The sequence below is a fragment of the Labrus mixtus genome, chromosome 23, assembly GCF_963584025.1.
Source record: "Labrus mixtus chromosome 23, fLabMix1.1, whole genome shotgun sequence".
Lineage (NCBI taxonomy): Eukaryota > Metazoa > Chordata > Actinopteri > Labriformes > Labridae > Labrus > Labrus mixtus.
In genome coordinates this window covers 9,614,660-9,636,139 of record NC_083634.1, presented here as the reverse complement: position 1 = coordinate 9,636,139, position 21,480 = coordinate 9,614,660, and the positions used below count along the sequence as shown (strand labels likewise).

Sequence of the window (21,480 nt, the reverse complement as noted above, 5' to 3'; positions counted from 1 at the left end):
TTATTTCACCTGTTACTGTCAGTCACTTGATATCTGACCTGGTGCATTGCATTGTGGGAAACAGTGGGAGACTGTAGATCAGTTTGACATCAGGGTAATATTGGCATACTGCATACTGCGTTTTGACCAAATCAGTACTTACTACTAGTATAGTAGGCAATTTGTAAACAGCGCCTGTGATGATTCTTACTGAGTACCAAACAAGTGTAAAATGAATGAAGTGTACACACACAGATTTATGCATCTATTGACACAAAATAATGTATTGAAAATAAGCCTCCCACGAAGTTAAATAAAACTGAGCAGAACTCAGTGTTCTCATTGCACAGTGACATGTGTCAACAGTCCTATAGGGTGAGATATGACATCCTATTCTGAGAGATGACATCTGTAAGTTCAAAAAAGTGTCTTGGAGACGTTACATTACGTTGCAAACCCCATGGTGCCACAATGAATAAAGCATGAAGGCAACAGAGAAAGTTGTTGGCGGAGATGAACAGATGCAGTCACTTCTCCCCTGACCTAGATTTTTAGTTATGGGGCGTCATTTAGTCTGTGTTAATGTGTTACCTCCTGTTCTCTCTTCTCTCTTCACAATGTCTCATTCCTCGTCCGGACTGAGACTTGGAAAATCTTCAGATACCTAAGATAAGAAAAGTTTTTATGTTAGTGCAACATGGAGATGGAGCTGCTGTTCACTATCAAATCTCCTCTAAGACAAACACATCCTTAACGGAGACATTTTGTTGACATAGCTCACATAGTTTTCCTCTGAATCATGAAGAGGACCCTGATTTCTGGAAATCTATTCGACTTGATACATAGGAATTTGTGTTGTGATGTGCAACAGTCTTCTTTGTTACAGGAGCTTAACTTTATAAGCTTCTGACCTTTATATCAAACCGATACCACTCAACCACAGACCCTAACCCGATCCTTTAGTCCATTCAAGTTCAAGATTCAATCACAGCTTCTTCAGGGTGAGTTATAGACTGTTTGTCTTTATAGAGTTTTTAGATGTTTAAACTAAGGAATGTGTTTCCAGCAGATCAGTCCACAAACACTTTCTCCTTAACCTTTAAGTCTCCCTTTAGACAGCTTTTATTAACCTATTTTGACATCAGGCCTTTAAAAGTAAGCACTAAAGGGTCAGCCTGTATACAACCTCAATGTGTTGTCCTGTTGAAAAACATAAAAATATGTTTTTTTAAAGTAATATTTACTTTATTTCATAATTGAGTAGACTGTGGTTTTTTTAAATGGTAAATGGACTTGAGCTTGTATTGTTCTTTTCTAGTCTTCTGACTACTCAAAGTGCTTTTACACCGCAGGTCACACCTACACATTCACACACTGATGTTAGAGGCTGCTGTGTAAAGTGTTATCTAATCCCATTTGTACACATTCACATGCCACTGACGAAGCAGCGGTAGCAACTTGGGGTTAAAGTGTCTTGCCTAAGGACACGTCGGACATGAGGCTGCAGGAGCTGGGGATTGAACCCCCTGACCTTCCGGTAGAGAGACGACCGACTCTCTACCAACTGAGCCACAGCCGCCCCATGTGTAGCAGTTTGTAATACAGATAAACATGTCCTCTAAAGCTACGGCTTCAGATGAGTTCAAGAAATGTTTGAATATCTCGGCATGGGAATCGATGCTAGAAAGAATTAACAAACTGCTGTAAGCGCTATATTACTATGTTATTATTTTTTATCTATGTTCTGGAATCTGTTTCCCCTGCACACAGTATTTATTTATTTATAATAGAGACCTATGGGGTGGGGAGGGAGGGAACGCCACAGGGTTTATGTTTCACTTTTTTGTCTTCTTACTTTTTGTCTGTATTTTTATGATTGTTGTAACTCTGTCTGTTACAAAAGGAAATTAAAAAGTTGATCGCAAAAAAAAAAAAAGAAATGTTTGAATATCACATTTGGTAAAAAAAAAAATTAAAAATTAAAACAAGACATTAGAAGGCTTTGTCTTTTTATACACAGTCATGTCTTCACAGCATTTAGCTAGTGTGTAACGACTTCTTCTACTATAGACCTTACATTTATAAAGGACACATCTTAACATCTTTTGACCTGCAAATGACCAAAACGAGGTTAACTGCATCCCCTAGTGACGTCATTATACACACGTTTGTCTTGCTTGCTTAGGGGTTGTTTTAACTCCATGTGCACAGATATCCTCCTGTGATGTGTTCATGTGGGGGGGGGGGGAACGGGAGTCTTACTCAGAGTGGACTAGGTAAGGAGAAATGGAGGTTTGTTAAGGGTTACATTTATGCTTGCTATGGATTTCCTCCTCTGGTCTCCAGGGCAGCAGAGCGAGGCAGACGTACGCAGAGTCATAATGACGTCTGATTGGACGGGGCTCAGAAAGGGCTAGGGTCAAAAGGTCGGGAGTGAGGTGAACACCCCCCCCCCCCACGTCACACTCCTTGGATGTTAAATATAGGGCAGCAGGTCGATTAGAGGGGACGATATGTGCAAACATGGAGCGGCAGGATTGTTTTCATGAACTGATTTCTTCCTGGAAGCAAAATGGCGAGAAGGGGAGGGGGGCGGGAGACAGAGAAATGATCTGCATAGGTCATTAAAGCACACTCATAGCTGTGCACATCACGATGGAGTACACAACCACACCCACTTTCACTCAGCTGAACTTTCTGTCCATCAAAGCTCACGCATCATTAATGTCCAAATGACCTTTTGTTGATTGGAATTTTTTAGCCATCAAATTATCCAGAAAACTACTAAGAAGCTGTTTTTTTTTTTTTTTGTTCTGCCTGTGTTACACCTGTGAGCAGACTGAGTAAGGACATGTATCATTCATCAATATTCAACGACACAGCCGTCGAGCTCGAGGGAACGCCGGAGCTTCAGTCTCCTAATGTGTAACTAACCCCAGGATGTCCCTTTAAACTGCACTATGGATTTTTACCCTCTGAGACGCCAAACAAAGAATAATTAAACACATGATGCAGGATCCACTGCAGTTTTACTGGATCAGGTCTGCTCATTTGGAGGTTTGGTCTAAATATGGATGTAGTTTCTTTTTTTTTTAAAGGTGCAGTTGTTTTTTTTAATTGAACAGATACAGAAAGGAATAGGAATTTGAATAATGGAATTACAATTCAGAAGAATTTAGGGTCAAAACAATAAATGCATCAGGGAATAAATTATGACATGCACAAGTGTGAACAGTCATACTAATTGTAAATGACTCATAACAGCGCTGTTGCCTCACAGCGAGGAGATTCCTGATTCGAATCCCCGCCTGCCAGGAGCTTGTGGAGTCTGCATGATCTCCCTGTGAATGTGTGGGTTCTCTCCAGGTACTCCGGCTTCCTCCCACAGTCCAAAAACATGCTCGTCAGGTTGATTGGTGACTCTAAATTTGCCCGTAGTTGTAAATGAGTGTCTGGTTGTCTGTCTCTACATGTCAGTCCTGTGATTGATTGGTGAACAGTCCAGGGTGTAACCCTGCGTCTCGCCCAATGACAGCTGGAAACGGCTCCAGCCCCCTCTACGACCCAGAACAGGAAAAGCAGTAAAGATAATGGATAAATGGATGGATTAATAGATTTGACTGTGACGATAACGATACGATTACGAGGTGAAACTTTGAAAAAGCTAAATGATCAAATACCAAAATACATAAACTGAAGTCATAATTTTCTAAGATATGAGGGCAAACTTATAACGTAATTTGTCAAAAGTATAACTTCATGAGTCAAAATCAATAGATACAGAAGGAAAGTTAAGTGCGGCGGGTCAGAGTCCAACCAGGGCCGTGCACTCCGAGGAGCAGGGCTTCTGTATGAGGGGCCCGTCATAAACTGTAAGTGTCAGGCTACCTCGAGCCAAAAATTATGAGATACAGAATCATACAGTGAAAACATCTGCTGGTTGGTAAAGATTATGAGATAGTTTGAAGTGAGGACAGTACACCAAAGTGATGATTTATGAGGTCAAAACCATATTTGGACTACATTAATAAACAGATAAAGACAGAATAAGACCGTAGTAACAATTATGATACTAAAATATGACTCAATAAGTTGAGATGACAACAGAGTTAGAGACGTTTCGAGATATTAGGTTGAATATATGTTACCAAACAAACAAATGGGGCTGTCATGGCGGCAGATGGAGAGAGCGTCTGGCTGGCTGTGCCCTCATTGGTAGTTAACTTGAATGTTTATTCTTTCTTAACCCTAGAGTTTTTAGCATTATGGCTAATCTGTCATACATCGTTGTGTGTGTGTGTGTGTGTGTGTGTGGTTTGTTTTATGTGCTCTGCTGTCATGTCTGTGAGCTGTATGCACACTGATGCTTTTTTTTTTTTTTTTTTTACACAAACTTAAGTTCCTAACGGATAAATAAAGTTATTTGTAATGAATTGAAACTAAAAGTAGTCATTCCTTATCCACAAAACAGTGAGTATGATGGTTAGTGTTGTAGTACTCAAAATCGTTCTGGGTCTCAAGACCGGACTCGGGACCACTTTTTGAAGGTCTCGTCTCTGAATCAAAGCTTCTTTTTTTTTACTCGGTCTTGTCTCAGTCTGAGACTGGGCAGACTCTGGATTTAAAATCAGGACCGGTCAAGACCACCACTGATAGGAGTTTTTTTTCTATCATTACTGTGATCAGAAGAAAAACACCCCTTTTGATTCTTATCCCCCGGTTACAGCTTACGGTCTAAGTGAGTGACACGCCCCCTGTACACAAGATGATCATTCTTTTCAGTGATTTTTCAGGTCTTGGTCTTGACTCGGTCGCTATCCCTAAATGTCTCGGTCTTGTCTAGAACTCCGAGCACTCTGCTATGTCTTGGTCTTGGTTAGTGCGCTCTTGACTACAACACTATAGGCGGTATAGCATGCTATATGACATAACGAGTATATTTATCATTGTCATTTAACATTTGACCGATTCCTGTTTTTTTTGTTCTTACATAAAGAAGCTTCAAGAAAGACACAACTGCAGAAGAAAAAGGCTCAAATGTAGGTGTCAATTAGTTGATTATTTTCAGGTTCGTGACTAGAAACTACAGAAAGAGACATCCAAGACATCCAATCATCTACAGTGAGATTCCTGCACACGGCGCACTGTGAGCTATGTTTACTGACGGCAACAAATGAAGGAAAAAACTTTTCTGATTGTAAAATTTAAAACATTTCTGTCCTTTATTGCATCAATGGGTCAGACTGCTGCCGCTCACATGAACAAAAAAACAGACCCCCCCCACCCCCACCCCTGCAGCAGTCCCCCGGGTGACTGGGCCTTACTGTCTCTGACATTTGAGCCACAGTGTGAAGGCACGCTGAGCCAAAGAGACGCAGCAGTGACCACCCGTCCAGAGGGGACGACACGCGGCTAACCCCTCAACTCCTGCCCACAAATAATTCATAGGGCTAACATTTACTTTGTTCAAACGCTGCCTGCTCTTTATCCTCCGCCCTGTCTGTGAACCTCAAAGTCCCTCTCTCGGAGCTGAATTATCCGTCTCAGTGAGGGTACGTAGCAGATAAGCAAGATCATGATTGAATAAACAAAGATGTGTCTTCAAATGAACTTTAATATATACAGTACGTGTGTACACTTTTTCTAAGATGTTCAGAAGTGAATTAATAATCCCTTGAAATTAAAGTTCAGCAGACAACAGCAGCCCAGGTGTCAGCGTGCTCCAAGAGTGAGAGATGAAAAAGGGAAGCTGTTAAAATTTGAAGACCTAATTTCCCAGAAATCATGTGATGTAATGTCGCATCAATTAAACTCACACGGCTACGAGCTGACTTCTTCTTCTTCTTCTTCTTGGCTGCAGGGTTTTTTTTCCACAGCAGGTTTAACCGCTGATGCACTGAGCAAACACAGGTAGTCACAAAAGTTCTTCTGCAAATTAAAAAAGAATCAACTCAATAAACGAGCTGAACTCAAGTGTTCAAGAAGGAATCAGTCACTCAGAAGATGGCTTTTTTTCATCTTCTTTAGGGGCCTGGTTGAGGGTCTGAGGTCACCCGGTCCGTGGGCGAAGGGGCACTCTTCCGCCTGCAGGGGGCAGCGCTGAGGATGGTGGTCATAGAACCAGCAGGGGCGGGTCTTCATGGCACCAGGCGCAACGGGCTTCTTCTTGGTATCTGACCTAGAAGACTTCTTGTCCCGCCAGTCCCTGATGTGAACCCTCCCTCCTTCCACTGTGAGAGAAGGATGAAAGATCTATCTGTAAATCTTAACTAACCACATCTCCTGAGCTCTCATGTCTTGTAGGTTCCTCAGGGTTGTTGATAGGGGCGACCGGCTGCTATGGCTGCTATGCTGCTTTTGAGAATCCCTGTCTAATGTTGGATACGTTAAAAAAAAAGGACTCTGTTTTGTTCTGAGTTTAATCAATGAAGCATTGTTGATGTGCTTCAGCTCTGACACCGACATCTTCTCTATGGCAACAGCAGCTAGACCATTCTTGAGGCCAAACCGACTGAAACTTGAAGTTGAAATAATTTAAATCGACGGCCATTAGATATAAAGAAGTGTTCCTTTTCCCTTCCTTACTGTGCTGAGGAAGCTTGCAGACATTCTAAACATGATTTCAAATGTGAACGGAAGCGATAAAAAGGATTTGATGAATGTAGTTGTGTGCAGTCTATCTACCTCTGAAGACTTGGTGGTTGTTCTTGAGCAGCGTCTGAAGGCCTCCGCACTCCTTCTTCAGGAGCTGCAGGGCCTCCTGCTCCAACAGGCCGGCAACCTCGCTCACAGAGAGGCTTCCTGGGAGAGGGAGGGGGGGGGAGGAGGATGAAAGAACAGAGTGACAAAGAAGCGGGAGGAGGTCTGTCCATGTTACCTTCATCAATATATTAACATGCTGCTTCAGGCACGCACTGAAATAATTATTATCCACCGTACAGCTGGTTGATATATACATCGGAACTTATAGAAAATTGAACAAGGAGGAAAAAAAAAAAAAAAAAACCTCAGTCAGTGTCTTTCAGTGTTAGCCAGGGCGCTGAAGTGTGCTCAATTAAAGCCGCTCCAACAAGCTGCCAGAGCAACCAGCATGCATTTCACCGCTGCATCTCCCATCGGCCGCTCGAGAGCGTGAGTCATACTCGTCACTCCCCCACTGGGACAGTAAATTTAGCTACCAAAGTGCAAAAAAAAAAAAAAAAAAAAAAAAAACAGAAAGGATGGGTACTGAAAACACAGAATCATATGCTCCAGGTTGGGAGAATAGTAAGCGTAGATGTTTTTTTGTGTTCACAGGATCTCGCCTCTGAGCTCTGTTTCATGAGAATGTCTGTATTTCTGGCTGTGCCCTTTCTCCTCCCCTGAAGAGAATTCAATCAGGGCTGACCTTTGGTTCGTACAAATGACAATCCCCCTCCCTCTCCCCCCTCCCCTCCTCGTATCAGTGAGGGACACACCACAGGATTTCTGAAGCTCTTTTGTAGCGTTTCGTAACAATATTTGACTTTAATCTCTGGTGGCACTTCAGGAAATCCCCGCTACCTCGGAGATGATTGAACTTGAAAGCGTCGCATTGTGAAGTGCAGTGTCTCGTTCAAGTTCAATCGGTCAAACATAAGCGTGTACTATTTCAGAGTTAATGTTAATGTGCGGGGGTTTTATATGCAAGTTAATCACAGTGGTTTTTTTTATTTTTATTTGTCTCTATGCCACTGAAACTTGTGAGAAAACATATTGTCGGCCCGAACACGTTCTAAATTTAGACGGTCCAGATAATCCCGAAAGTATGCGACACACTCCCACTTTCACAGACACTCAAAACAGCCAAACACAGTCCTGTGCGGCGAGTGTGAATCTGGGCAGTCTGCCGTCCTACCGCCCAGACACCAGGGAGCTCCAGGCCTTAATACAATATCAATACAGCATTTAGAGCTGCCCTTTACTGCCTACATGTTAATGGAGATTAATGGACGAAGGGCAGTAGGAAGGGAGTAGACTCTGCTTGGACTCAGACCATCAGAGGCGACTATTAATGGCTCCGCTCATCGTACTGTTTGACTGGTTTAAGCTTGGGCGTCCCCTGTGCAGCACACTAAGATGTCCATGTATTGATTGCCCGTTGTGGTTGATTGTGCTTGCTGCTTTGGCCAATTGAGAATCAGGCTGAGTGGGGGAAAATGAGCTTGAAAAAATTGCTGAGTGGTCGATAAAACATGTTAAAGGATCCTTTTCAGTACACAGGACTGCTTGTGTTTGGTTTTTTTTTGGACTGCCAATCAAAACCCTCTTTACATAACCTTCAGTACGAGCCTTCCCAAAGGGTCAGAAGATGATTACCTAGAATAAATCACATCGCTTCATGATGTAAACAGGAAAACAAATGTAATTTATGAAATGCAGCCACTTCAGTCTACTACTGTTATTATAGTAGAGAATGTAGGGCTGCGGACATCCAGGATAAATTCTTGGCAAAAGTCTGAATATATTGTTATTATTTCAGAATGTGTACATTTTACCATTTGGACGGAGGTCTGAGTAGAATGGTCGTGCTTTCACTCCATTTTGATGCAGTCAGACGAAGCTCACGTTAGTTATCTGCTACCCTCACATGAACTGGTGCCAAGTAAGTGGTGAAAAAAAAATCCTTCTCTGATTTATTTTGGATTCTGCAGAGACCAAGCCGCCTTCGGTATTGATAAATGAAGCCAAAGCCGAAGTGCAAATCCGGCAGAATATAACATGTTCACAGCCTCGTACAACAAATCATATTGGTCTGATTAGTTACTGTCCTCATGGGCACACACTGTACAGGGGGTGAATGTTTTATAACTCTAAACTATAAACTAAACGTGTCATTTATAGTTAAATAGCTACACGTGTCTGACCTGATTGACGGCGGGCGCAGTTTAGCGTTTTGTCTGTAGGCTTGAAACCCGCCTCAGCTCCAGCTCTTAGCCTGTTGTTAGGTTGACTGAAAGTTTGGCTGAGACAGGATTTCCAGCATGGCGGCCGCTGCTGATGAGCCTCCAGAGCCCACCGCAGTAACAGATGAGTGACGTCACTCAGGCTTCATCCTTTAATATTTACAGTGTATGGCAGGGACGTGCTGCTAACACAGGTACTGTGTAGAAGATGAAGAGCAGCAGATGGACATCTGTGAGCTAATTTTTTGTGATTTATTGCATGACACATCGATGTCACAACACTGAACAATTTTCTGGCACATTGTAGATTGTTTCTCATACCATGCCGCCTTAGAGTTTGCCGCTTAAAATGTCACGAAATACTGCAGAATACAAATTTCCCAAAGCCAACATTGGCATCTTCAAATCTACTATTTAAAAGTACTGAGTTGAAACTACTCAGGACTCAAACCAGCAGCAAATATTAAGTTCTGGGAATCATTAACCAAAGATATATGAATTAAGCACGACTTATAATTGAGTTGCTGAATACATTTGTGTTGGCTAATTGTTACTTCTGTTAGAAAAAGAACAAATAGTTATCCTACACACAGGTGTGAGGTGAGTCAAGGTCAGATTAATGAGGACTGTAGGTGTGAAAGAAGAGGATTCTGGGATGCTCAATTTACTGCAGGCTCTCCTGGAGGATAGCGAGCTTAAATTATCAAAAGAAAATGCTTTCAGGACTCCTACCTGTAATAATACATTTCACCCACTCCCTCTCTCTTGTAAGCATTTTTTTGTACACTGCAGCTCAGACAATATGTGCACAGGGAATTTACATCCACGTGTTACCATGTGACTTTTTACGTGCTGTACCTTTAAATAAAGATGTCCAAGACAGCAGGGTTGAGATTGAGTGTAATGCATGTTAGATGAAGTTGCATACGGACTTTCAGCACAATTACATAACTAAGAGTCAGCAGAACAGCATGCATGAATAAGTAAATTCCTTAAGCTACACTGGCAGACGTCACATGTAAACCATATAAAAAGACAGAGATATAAATAGAATCGTTTCTTCAGGGCACAAATAGGATGCTCTGTAAGAGCTAGATGTGACTTGAATAGCTTCACACTGATTTCAAATAATGAACTCTGCCTAAATGAAAAATATGACTAAGAAAGTTTCCTTGATTTCAATCAGGAAATACCTGTCAAAATAATGTCCACTAGACCATTTTTTAAAAGAACAATACGCAAAATAGTCAAGATAAGGAGTGCAACTTCTTTAGCTTTAAAGGTCACATATTGTGCAAAATACACTTTACCATGTTTTTCTAACACTAATATGTGTCTCTAGTCTGTCTACAAACCCCCCAATTATGAGAAAAATCTGTCTTTTCTCTGCTCCACTTTTCAGAAAATGTGTGCTCAAACAGGCCGTTTGGAAAATGTCCCTTTGTGACATCACAAAGGGCAGTAACCCCTCCCCCAGGTGGGTAACACTTCCACAACTAGTTGTCTGAGTCTGCCTTCTCGCCGTAAACATTTGGGCATGAAGTGAGAAAGCTGGAGCCACCCAAACCCTTTCCAGAGAGGGGGCGTGGTCAGACACAGCTCATTTACATATTTAAAGGTACAGAAACAGCCTGTTCTGAGCAGGGCTGAAATAGAGGGGTTTATAGACATGATCAAATACAGGATCAGAGTGGATTTAGAACAAGAAACTTCACACACGTGTTCTTCAGAGCTCTGAGACTTATTTAAACTGGTTGAAAAGGAGGAGAATATGTGACCTTTAATCAATGCCTTTTATCAATAACTGTTTGTGTTTTATTATATTAAAGCTTTAATTTGTAAAGTTAACAGGAAGTCAAAAGGTGCAAGCTGCACACACAGGTTTTTATCAGGTAAATGTGTGTTTTTTTTAAGATCTGTTTTGCATTAGAAAGAAAAAGAGACTAGGATCTCACAATCAAAATGTGGCCGTTCTGTAAAGCCAAGCAGCAAAATAACCAAGATAAAGCTCCTGTATCACTAAATATTACACAAACTGATGGATAACATTATCAGTTATCTTCTAAATAGAATCACAAGGTCCTTTCACTGCCTCTGACGCCCTCTTGGATCCCTTCAGTCTAGGCTGACTCACCCTGACTTTACTCTTTGTTCGTACACAGCAGATAACTGGTAGGAAACCTCAATACAAATGCATACTCATGCATAAATCATACATGGTGGTGCATAATTCATCCAGTCATCTCTACACAGAGCTGCAGACTCCCTTATTCTATCTCTCTCATATTTTCTACTCATAGCAGCTTCCAAATCCTGCAGAATTTTCAGTTTTAATCATAGAATTCCTCTTTCCTTTTCCTACATTATACTGTGTGTGTCTGTGTGGCAGCAGGGCAGAGGGGCTTAGACAAAGGTGATGTGTGGATGTGTGTGTGTGTGTGTGTGTGTGTGTGTGTGTGTGTGTGTGTGTGTGTGTGTGTGTGTGTGTGTGTGTGTGTGTGTGTGTGTGTGTGTGTGTGTGTGGGCGGTCTGTGTGTGTGTGTGCGTGGCAGGAAGTGGCTGCCGGAGGAAGACGTGCATAGATCAAAGCAGCGTCTCTTTGTGTCATGAGGGGCCTGCTGACAGATGCCGAGAGGGGGGACATGGCGTCGGGGATAGAGGTGGAGGTTTAGATGGGATGAAGGGGAGATTAGACGAGAGGTTCAGGTTGTAGAAGCCACGAGGCACCGGGAAATATATTTTAAGGATACTGACAAGAAGACGTATGCCCGTTGTTTTGCAGGTACTTATGAAACATCTTGAGCTGCCTGGGGAGAGAAATTACCACCTGTCAGAATATATGAAAAATAATCCCTCTGGCAGGTTTCAGGTCAGCTAGCATAAAAACAGATACCTTTTTCTAAGATGCTGTAAATTCATATTTTTATAAAGCAAATCCTTTTCTACTGTCTGTAACCAAATTGAATGTTGGACACCAGAAGTGTCATGATGACGAAAAAATGTGTAGTTTAAGACCTGTTTATCTGAAAAAGTAACTACCACTATTTAGTCTACACTTCGCTTTCTGTCACTACTGCACAGAGAAAGCTAGCTAGAAACCAAGTTTAAGCTAGCTAGTAAGAAAACTACTGCTAGCCTTAGCCTAAGATGAAACTGAACTTACTTATCGAATGTGCCTATTTTGCCTGTATCCAAAACATTTCTCCATTTTAAAATGTTGGCATTTTGTCACATAAACCGAGTTAGTTTTTTAATATTACAAATATATGAAGCAGAAGCTAATTTCAGTCACGTGCCGTATGAGGAAAAAGTTTGCTTAGCTCCGAGCTAAGCAATAAAGCGTTTAGTTAATTAAAATGTACAACAAAGCTTAATCATTTTTTAGTAGATACTTCTTTTATCAGTATTTAGTTTTTGTTAAAAATAACTAAAATGTAATGCCCGTTTTAAGGCAATGTATTTGAGTGTATGTTTATACTCTATGGCTTTCTTAAAAATGAACTCTGTAACTCCTGAAGTGCACTTTAATAAATCTGGATCTGGACCTGTTCACTCCAACAGTATCAACCCATATATTGGGATATTTTTATTATTGTTTGTTTGTAGTATTTTTGGCTGTTGTGTGGTTTACCTCCTCTGTTCCAGGCACTGGTGGACTCCCTGCCGTCATCATCGGTCATTCCCAGAAGCACATTAGCAACCCGCAGGACAACGCGGTCGACAAAATCCCGCGGGAGAGCAGCACAGTTTCGAACCGTTTCAACCCTGTCTCTGGGCTGGAACCCGGCTCCCCAGCTGCTCCCGGGGGTCCTGCCAGACTCTTTGTTTCCAAGGGAACAGTCCCCGTCATTTCCGATGTGTGACCCTTGAACGCTGACCCCTGAGGCTGCCTGGCGGCTTTGAACGTAACAAGCTCTTCGCTGCTCAGCTTCGGCTTCATCAGGTAGCCCGTAGTTTCTTGACTTTCCCACCAGACACACCTGGGGAAAGAAGCGTTAAAGGTCAAGGCGGCCCGGGTGCTGCTTAAACTTTAAAACTAGACCAAAAATAGAACAACATATCTTCTATATGTAACATTTGGAAAGAACATGCAGCATCATGCCAACAATACCATTCTTTTGGTGCTGAACAACTTCTTAACATCTGCTTTAAAACAAACATGCTGATTATGACTGATCCCCTGCATTAAGAGCCCAGTAAATATTAGCTCGTTCTGTTTATGTGTCCATCTGTATCAAAGCTGTTAATGGTACCAGCTGTGAGAGAAATGTCCCTTTGGGGGTGATAAACACTTGATTTATCTCTGTCTGCCTGTGCTAAACAAGGATCAGGTGGAGAAGAGGAAGAACAGAAATACACTTTGTAGGTAAAATGACGTTCATTGGAAAAGTTACCGTGGAGAAAGACTGGAAACAATATGAGATAAAAAAGAGATTACATGCGACAAAAGTCACAGTCACACCTACATGGTGTATGTAAATGTACATGTTTGAAAGGATCAGTGGGCGGTAAAAAATGCACTTCACAAAGTACACACTTTTAACACGCTGCCAGTACTCAGAAAAGTTATGTGGGAAGATAAGCTAGATACACATCACCTAGAATATGAAACACTCAGAATTTACAACTAACGCTAAGAAATATGGTACTTTTTAAAGTTCTTTTTAGGATATCATCCACAGGTCAGAGATTACCTCTCTTAAGCCTCTTTAAGTCAACAAAAGAGAAAAAATGAAATCTCTCTATATCCTGTATTCATAGGAATCAGTCCTTGCATGAGATTTATATTTTCCTAAACATATACTTTTAAGTTAATCCATCAAGTCAAGATATTTCTCCCCTCAAAAACATACCTCACATGAAAGTGGAAGTTCAACCCACTCTTTTCTGCTTTGAGGTGACTTCACAGCCGACAGTCAAGTACTAAATCAAGTTACACCAATAATCCTTTATACACTTTCTGTGATTTCAACTACTTCAGATTCCATAAAAAGGAGATGTGATGACTTTTGTTGCTTTAAAAAGAACATAAAAAAATCTGTGAAAAAACGCTTAAATCGTCATAAAGGTTATCTCACTTTATTGTATTTATAGATTAAACCGGGTTCCTTAAGCTGTTTCTACGTGATTTTCTTAAAAATGTCAGACAGCCAGCCTCTGAAATCTTCCTGAAGTGCTTGTTCACACATGCACCTCACAGCAGGAGGCTATCTGTTTCGGGCAGGTGGGAGGAGACGTCAGGAGGCGTGATGACATGAAGTGAAAAAAACAAAAACAAAGAGCAAGTGGGGGACGAAACAGCAAAGCCCAACGCTATGATATATTTTCCCCATTAAATTAAATGACATCAGTGCTACATGTAGTTCTACATATTCTTTGAGACTCTGCAGCATTCAGTTTGATCATTGATCATGTGTCTCTTCAACTTTAAGTGAAATAATTCTTGTAATGTTAAATAACTTGATCGCTGATGATAAAGATGAACAGGACTCAAGTGAAGAAAGTGAAGTGGCTTGTAATAACAGAACCACTAGGTCACACAGACAGCTGGATTTGTTATCATTAAAGTACGGGGGGAGAGCCGGATTAAAGAAAGTCTAGATTTAAGAAAGAAGAGAGTTTTAAAGGTGTGACACAGAGAACAGAAATGATCTGAGGAGTCTCTCTCTACCTCTGGACTATTTAAACCTACCCGTTTGGTGGACGGTATTCTCAGGCAGTCCTCCTCCGTGATGAAGCCACTGACCCCGCTGACCTCAGCGATGAAGTCGATGTATTCTTTGTACTGGGACTTCTTACACTGGCGTCTCTGGTACTTCCCGTAGAAGTCGAAGAAACAGCAGGGCAGGACGAAGAAGCGGCAGGAGTAAGACGACCTGCAAAGAGAGAGAGAGAGAGAGGGAGAGACAAATTCTTACTTTGACTACGCCACAATAAATCTGTAGTGGTAAATATCATGAAATTATTAGCTGTTGGTGTTCCTTTAAGTGAGATTGTGAAAGTGTTTAAGAGTCAGGAAACAACAATTCTTTACTACAGTCACAGAGAAGTCTCAGATGAAGGCTCAACATTGCCCTCAGGTGGTGACTTCAGGAAACACAGACATTAGGCCATGCAGGAACAAACACACACACATCCTCCTTCTGCACATAATGTAATTCCAAATTGAAGAGATCAGCTGGCACTCGAGCCGCTGAGTGAGATTGTGCCTGCTGATGAAGACTCGCCTGGCTGCTATAACAGGGATCCACGGCGTGAGCTCGTCTGAGTGGTTCCCAATCAGCCAGTCCGTACGCGGGAATAAGAAGCCCTCGCTGGGAGTAATTGCTTTTTCCTGAAATAGCAGAGAGCCAAAAAGCACAAGAGCTCCTTAAAGCGGTGGAATATGCACAACGGGACGACTTCATTCTGAATCCCTTAATAGATATTTTTCAAAAAGGAAAACTTTTAACTTTCAAAACTTTTAGTGAATGAGAACACATGTCGATGTGATATGTTTGAAAATGAGTAGAATATGGGTTATTAAATCTGAAAAGCTGGCTTGTGATGTTTCAAGAAACCTTCAAAATAAAAGGTCTGAGGCTGAGTACAGTGTCTCTGTAGGACAAGAAAACAGGTCCTTCACATCCATTCTGCAAAAATCTGCAACAACAGATGACCTGGAACGGAAGCAGTCCGCTGTTTGTTGTCCATCCCCTTCACCCTTCATTTCAACTTCAGAGTAACATCAGCTAAAAAAAAAAAAAAGAACAGGTACAGAACCTCTTTTCCTCACACTGTAATACACATTTTAAACAATGTCAGATGAGCAATACTTTTAACATACTGTGCAAATGTGCTTTTATGTATTTATGGAACTTTTTGTTATTTCATGACTTCATATGAGTCTTATAAGTGTGAATGTTTGTATGTTTTTATGTTACTGAACCTCAACCAACAGGTCATTTTCTGTCACTATGTGATAGACAATAACGTTTTCTGAATCTTGAATCACCTTTGTGCATGAAATGTGCTTTATAAATAAAGTTGCCTTTCCTTTCCTTACAAAAGGCAGGAAAACCAGAACGCTTTCCCTTATTTCATAATAAAAGCATCCATAAAGTCAAGTTTTCATGATTTAATTCAAAAGATTCATCACGAGCCTCTCTGAAAAAAAAAACAGACATACTCCATATACATTTATATATTAATATTATCATATTAACAAAAGAATCAACCGTTTAAACTGTTAAAAAGTGAAACCTCTTTTAAACCAATCACAGAGCAGCAGCACTGAGGCGGCGACACCTACAGACTTACTGTTTGTTGTGATCGGTAACTACACTCATTAAAAACCTGAATGTGGTCACCATGAATCCGCCCTCTTTTCTTTTAATTTTGAAATACTTTATTAATCCCTGAGGGAGATTCTAGTTTACACTCTGCTATTGAGAGACATGCTTCTCGCACACAGAGGCCCGAATCACAATCTGTGGACATGCATTAGTGGAGAGATGTTAGAGTGGGGGCAGCTACACACTGCTATGCAGGGAGCACACCAGAGCCAGTGCCTTGCTCAAGGGAACCTCTGCAGCACTCAGGAAGTGCCCCGGCACCTCTCCAGCTACCAGACCAACTTCCGTATTTTGGTCCGCACCTGGGACCAAAATACGGGACCTGAACCCGTATTTTGGTCCGGTTCCCAACCCAGGTCCCCACAGACTTGGCTACTGCCTCCCCCCCACCCTTTGAATTCACTCACCTCCAGCAGAGTGCCGGGACCGAACATGTCCCAGATCTTCCTCCTCCGGACGTCGATGCCCTTTCCAGGATGCTGCAACACAAGACGGCGTGACGGTCAGCCCACTTAACACAGCATTCACACTCCGACTATCAATCAACCATGTGTCATTTCAATTAGGCCTGACCCACTTTGTGATTGGTTGTCAGGAAGACACGGAAAACTGGAGATGTAATTTATTCACGCGCGAATCCCCTCACCTCGACTCCCTCAAGCCCCGCAGCGATCGATTAATGTGACAGGGGGGGCGACATCTGCTCACAGGGCCGGAGATCAACAAGTTCAACAAACACATTTAAAAACAGACAGCTCAACCTGAACTCATCAGAAGGAATGTATCATGAAGATGTTTCCCTCTCTTTTTCAAGCGCATTTTCATTGGGCCGCTTGCAGCCTCGAGTACAGGGGCTAGAGACCTCCAAAAAAAAAACTCTCTGTAGGACATGCGCTCCAACTTTCATCAACTCACCCCCTCATTGGTCAGTATGTGAACCAGGAGGCCGTTTCCACAGCCTAGGTCCACAAAGGATTGTGGGGCAGTCAGACCTCTCTCTGCCCGCTCCTCGGCCCACAGCACCTGCAGTTCAAAAGACACAGACTCAATAATCCTGTGTGTGCATGAGAGCTTTCAATCATGTTAGCCGAAGCCAATTCACATCTGCAGGGTGACACCTGCTGCTGCTGACACCCTTTCACCTGCTGCTGCTGACACCCTTTCACCTGCTGCTGCTTTGAATTGATTTACTGGGTCAAAGCTATTTTTCCACACTCAGAATGGATTGACCCAGTTTTAGATTGCATGACCTGCCAACATGTGGCGGTTATTAAAATGAGTTTCACCCACATGTATGGACATGTTTGTGTTTGTGCAGCGGTCGCACGCATTTAAAACAAACGCAAAAAAGGCGGCTAATGAGACGTGAGGACTTTTCAGCATCTGGTGCATCGATGTTAAAGAGCCGCATCAGGTACAGTTGATCTCTCGAACTCACCAGCAGATAGGTGGCGATGGCTACATCCTCGTAGACAAACTTCTCGGGGTCCGTAACTTCAGGCCAAACCTCCAAGAAAATATGAGAAATAAATATGAAAAACCCAACATAATTATGAGAACGCTAAACCAGCAGGGTTACTATGACCTGACATTACCTTGACCATGGCCTTGTACTTCTCCTTCAGCTGCTGGTACGTGACGCTGTACTTCTCCACCGGCAGCAGAGACAACGTGCTCTTGAACTCGCTGCTCCTGCACTCGGCGGCCCAGCGGACCAGTTTGGGCAGAAGGTCAGAGGACAGCCAGGGCAGCTTCGGGTATGCCACGCCATCGGAGAACCAGGCGTCTGGAGTCAAGGCGTGCAGCTCCAAGCTCCTGCAGGTAAAGCAACACTTTCTGTGACCTGGTACAACAAGCTGACACGCTGGAATCATTTCTTCTATTTGTAACGTAGGAACATGTGTGTCCTGTTTAATTAACTAGTAGCCTGTTGTTAATTAGAAGACAGATTGTTGAACATCGACTCTCTTTTCATCAACAGATTTCCTGCATGACAATATTTCACCTTTGTTGTTCCCCCACTGTCCTGTTTTAACACACCACGAGTTCAACCGTCAGATTCAGAGACTTAATATTATTTGCAAATCTGTCAAGGTAAACATTAAAGTGCCGAGGTCAGAAGGCAGAGACACGGTTCTCATTTACTATCCTGAAACAAATGCATCAGTACACAACAACAACAACTACTACCCAGAAGCTAATGCAAACAATCTCTATAATATCACTGAGTTATGCACAAAACTGAGCACTGATTACACATTTGTCCAAAATTTTTTTCTCACTGTGATACATTCATGCTTCTAATCCACATGCTGACATCCAGATGAGCGCTCAGTAGATCTTCATAATAACTATTTAATGTATCGATTTGAGGACAAATATGTGTTTACAGTTTATGTGTTAAACAATGTGAATGTACATAAGATTATTTAAAGTCTTTTTATGGACAAACACAATCATGTAAATACTGTATTATTATCCTCATCTGATTTTTATTCTACGCACACATTCATGTTAATATGGCTCTCTACCTCATGTTACATGTATATGAAGTTATTAAACCATCTGTTACATAATAACATTTTATTATCACGTTACTCAGGATTTTGCACTATTGGTCTCATTTAGCCTTACATATATTAGTCTTTGCTTATTTAGTTTGTACTGTTATTCAGTGTTGTACTTTTGTACATGGAGAGCACAGTTCACCGCAGTCAAATACCTGGTGTGTGTGTGTGTGTGTGTGTGTGTGTGAGAGAGAGCATACCTGGCCAATAAAGCTGATTCTGTGTTAGCTATTAAGAAGATTTGGGAAAAAATATTTATCGACTTCTCTAGAATCCTTTTAAACGGTGTCATTGTGACAGCAAATAATGTGTTTGTTTGTTATAATTAAAATAAACTAAAAATGTTCCCTGTTTTTTTTTTTTTATCTCTTACTTAACTTCAATGTGTAAATATTTGCTAAATGTTTGTCGTCCGAGGACACAGAGGACAAGAGTCACTTATTTGCCTGACAAAGTCTCATAAGATGTGTTTTATAATGTCTCCTTTAAGTCATTTATTTGTAAACAAGGTATTGGGATTTCAAAATAAAAGTTTGTAACATCTGGTTTCCACTCACCACTCCTCGCAGTCCTGATGGAGGAGCTGGATCTGATAAATGTTGCCCCTCTTCAGAGTCACCTTTTTCTCTGAATCCTCTTCAAATGGAAGAAAGGTCACTTGTTGTCTGCAAAAGTCTTGAGCAGAGACAAACATTTGGTTTAAAACGTGTCATCATCAGACAGCAGAGGTTTCTCTTCATTCAGTCCCACTCTTACCTTTGACAATCACTTCTTTATGCAGGTTTGCCCCATAATTGTTGACTTTAGGGATAAATGTTCTGACACTGGAAGTCCAGGCTTTTTCCTTGGCATGTGTCTGCGCAGGTGAATCTCTGCCATCCAAGAAAGAAAACACACGGAGAGAGAGTTCAGGATCCTGGAGCAGAAACAGCAGCTCCTCTCTGCCCACATCTTCACTCTCCGTCTCCTTCACTCCGCAAAGACGTTTGTTTACAACGTGAGGTTTCTTTATCCACACGTCTACCGACGACCAAAAGCCTTCAGGAAGAGTCTTACACCCTCCTGGAAACTTTATATCAAACAGTTTGGGCATAATGAGCGTCAGACACGACTTCAAGCCATGTGTTTACACATGAAGAAAGTCACTTCCGGGGACTTTATTTAGTGTTGCACATGGAGCTATTTACTGAGATAAACATTTGTCGTTAATTTAGTTAGATGAATTCCCCAAAATGACATTTAATCATATCAAACAAATGCTGAGATTCATATTCCACAAATACGTTTGAAAAAGGACTGTGTCGCCTTTTGGTGACGTGTTTACACTGCCGACAAGTATCCAATATTACAATCAAACAGTAGAGGGCGCTGTAACTCTGGTCTGGATTTAATCAGCAGCCAAAAAAGAAAAGGACAACTCTTTACTGTTTGTTTTTATCCGACTAATGAACTAACTAACACACACACAAACACATTTTTTTATTTTTTTATTTTTTTATTTATTCATTTATTTATTTATTTACTATTTATTAATTTCTTAACTTTTTCATGGTGTTTTGGTTGGTGTCTTTTAAGCTGTTGGGAGATAATAATATTAATAAAGTTAGAATATAGTATCTAGTTCTATAGGCATGTGCCCTAAATGTGCCTTTTATGTCGAACCCAATGGCAGTTCTGTAAGATTTGAGGGGGTAACTAATTTCCTTTACATCGTAGACAGTCTTAGTATAAAGTTCATGACCTTTTAGGTCAATGATAGAAACATATGAATCAACTTGCCTCACAATTGTTCTCCCTTTGTTCCACTGTCATACGTCACGTATCTTATTTCTTTTCCATTCATCTCAGAGAGTTCACATTTCTGTCTGGTTCTGTAGATACTCACTGGTTGACAACTCATTCCTTTGACAGCTTTGGTTGATACTGTCTCTTAAACACACAAGTTAGAAAACGATCACATTTCTCTCTGCTCTTTCTTAGTATTGCCATTGCCATATATTCAAACAACTAATATTGCATTTTTCAGTGATTCATAGGCCAGGTCCCTTCACTCTTATAGCTTGTCTGTTTCTCAGTCACTTGAAACAAGGCGGTGAGAGATTCCCACAGGGTAAAATGACACAAATGAGCCTCAGAGACTTTAGACAGCAGCCTAAACATCCTCCCCATATACACTTAGTCCTGCAGACACAACTACTCATAACGTCCTGGAAATAATAGGTCATTGTCTAAAGAGCTGCTGAATGGGTGAAGGGTGACATTATGTAGTTTGTAATGCATCACCAATTGACATTATCTGCTCGTGTCATTATTTTAAGTTGTTGAGATGGCATTATTAACTTGTGACATTGCCTTGTACTTCATAGCTTAAAGTGCAGAGAAACTAGGGAGTCCTTTGAATGGCTCTATAGAAATCTATTGTGTGTATTGAGTAATTCAGAGAGGGAGGAGCAGTACTGTACCAGGAAGTGCAAAGTGCAGGCAGGTCAACTGTGCTTACCTGGTTTTCATTCAAAAGAACAGCCACGAGTGAAGTGTAAAAAGAAATCCGGTCAAACTTGCTTGGCAGCAGCAGGTATGGAGGAGAGAAAGACTGTGACACAAAAAACACATTTGAATCTCTTTTGACTCATAGCTCATGGCAAGTTTCATCTGAGTCAAACAAGAAATAAATAA

At 41.4% G+C, this 21,480-nt stretch overlaps 1 protein-coding gene across 1 annotated transcript; it reads right to left on the bottom strand.

Moving 5' to 3' along the window:
• Positions 1 to 5,866: 5,866 nt before the first annotated feature.
• trmt44 (tRNA methyltransferase 44 homolog) lies at positions 5,867 to 20,129 on the bottom strand. Its single transcript, XM_061030998.1, has 11 exons — positions 19,561 to 20,129; positions 19,362 to 19,479; positions 17,833 to 18,052; positions 17,676 to 17,744; positions 17,153 to 17,260; positions 16,645 to 16,716; positions 15,131 to 15,237; positions 14,596 to 14,779; positions 12,535 to 12,883; positions 6,664 to 6,780; positions 5,867 to 6,209 (listed from the first exon to the last, which is right to left on the bottom strand). The coding sequence occupies exons 1-11, from the start codon at positions 19,895 to 19,897 to the stop codon at positions 5,968 to 5,970; spliced, it is 1,923 nt and encodes a 640-aa protein (XP_060886981.1). The 5' UTR covers positions 19,898 to 20,129; the 3' UTR covers positions 5,867 to 5,967.
• Positions 20,130 to 21,480: the final 1,351 nt, after the last annotated feature.

Excerpts from the sequence above, each read along its gene's own strand:
- trmt44 (XM_061030998.1), bottom strand. The coding sequence starts at position 19,897 with ATGCCCAAACTGTTTGATATAAAGTTTCCAGGAGGGTGTAAGACTCTT. Across the intron at positions 19,480-19,560 it reads TAAAGAAGTGATTGTCAAAG|ACTTTTGCAGACAACAAGTG; the intron begins GTAAGAGTGGGA and ends TCTCTGCTCAAG. Across the intron at positions 15,238-16,644 it reads GTCCCGGCACTCTGCTGGAG|GAAAAAGCAATTACTCCCAG; the intron begins GTGAGTGAATTC and ends CTGCTATTTCAG.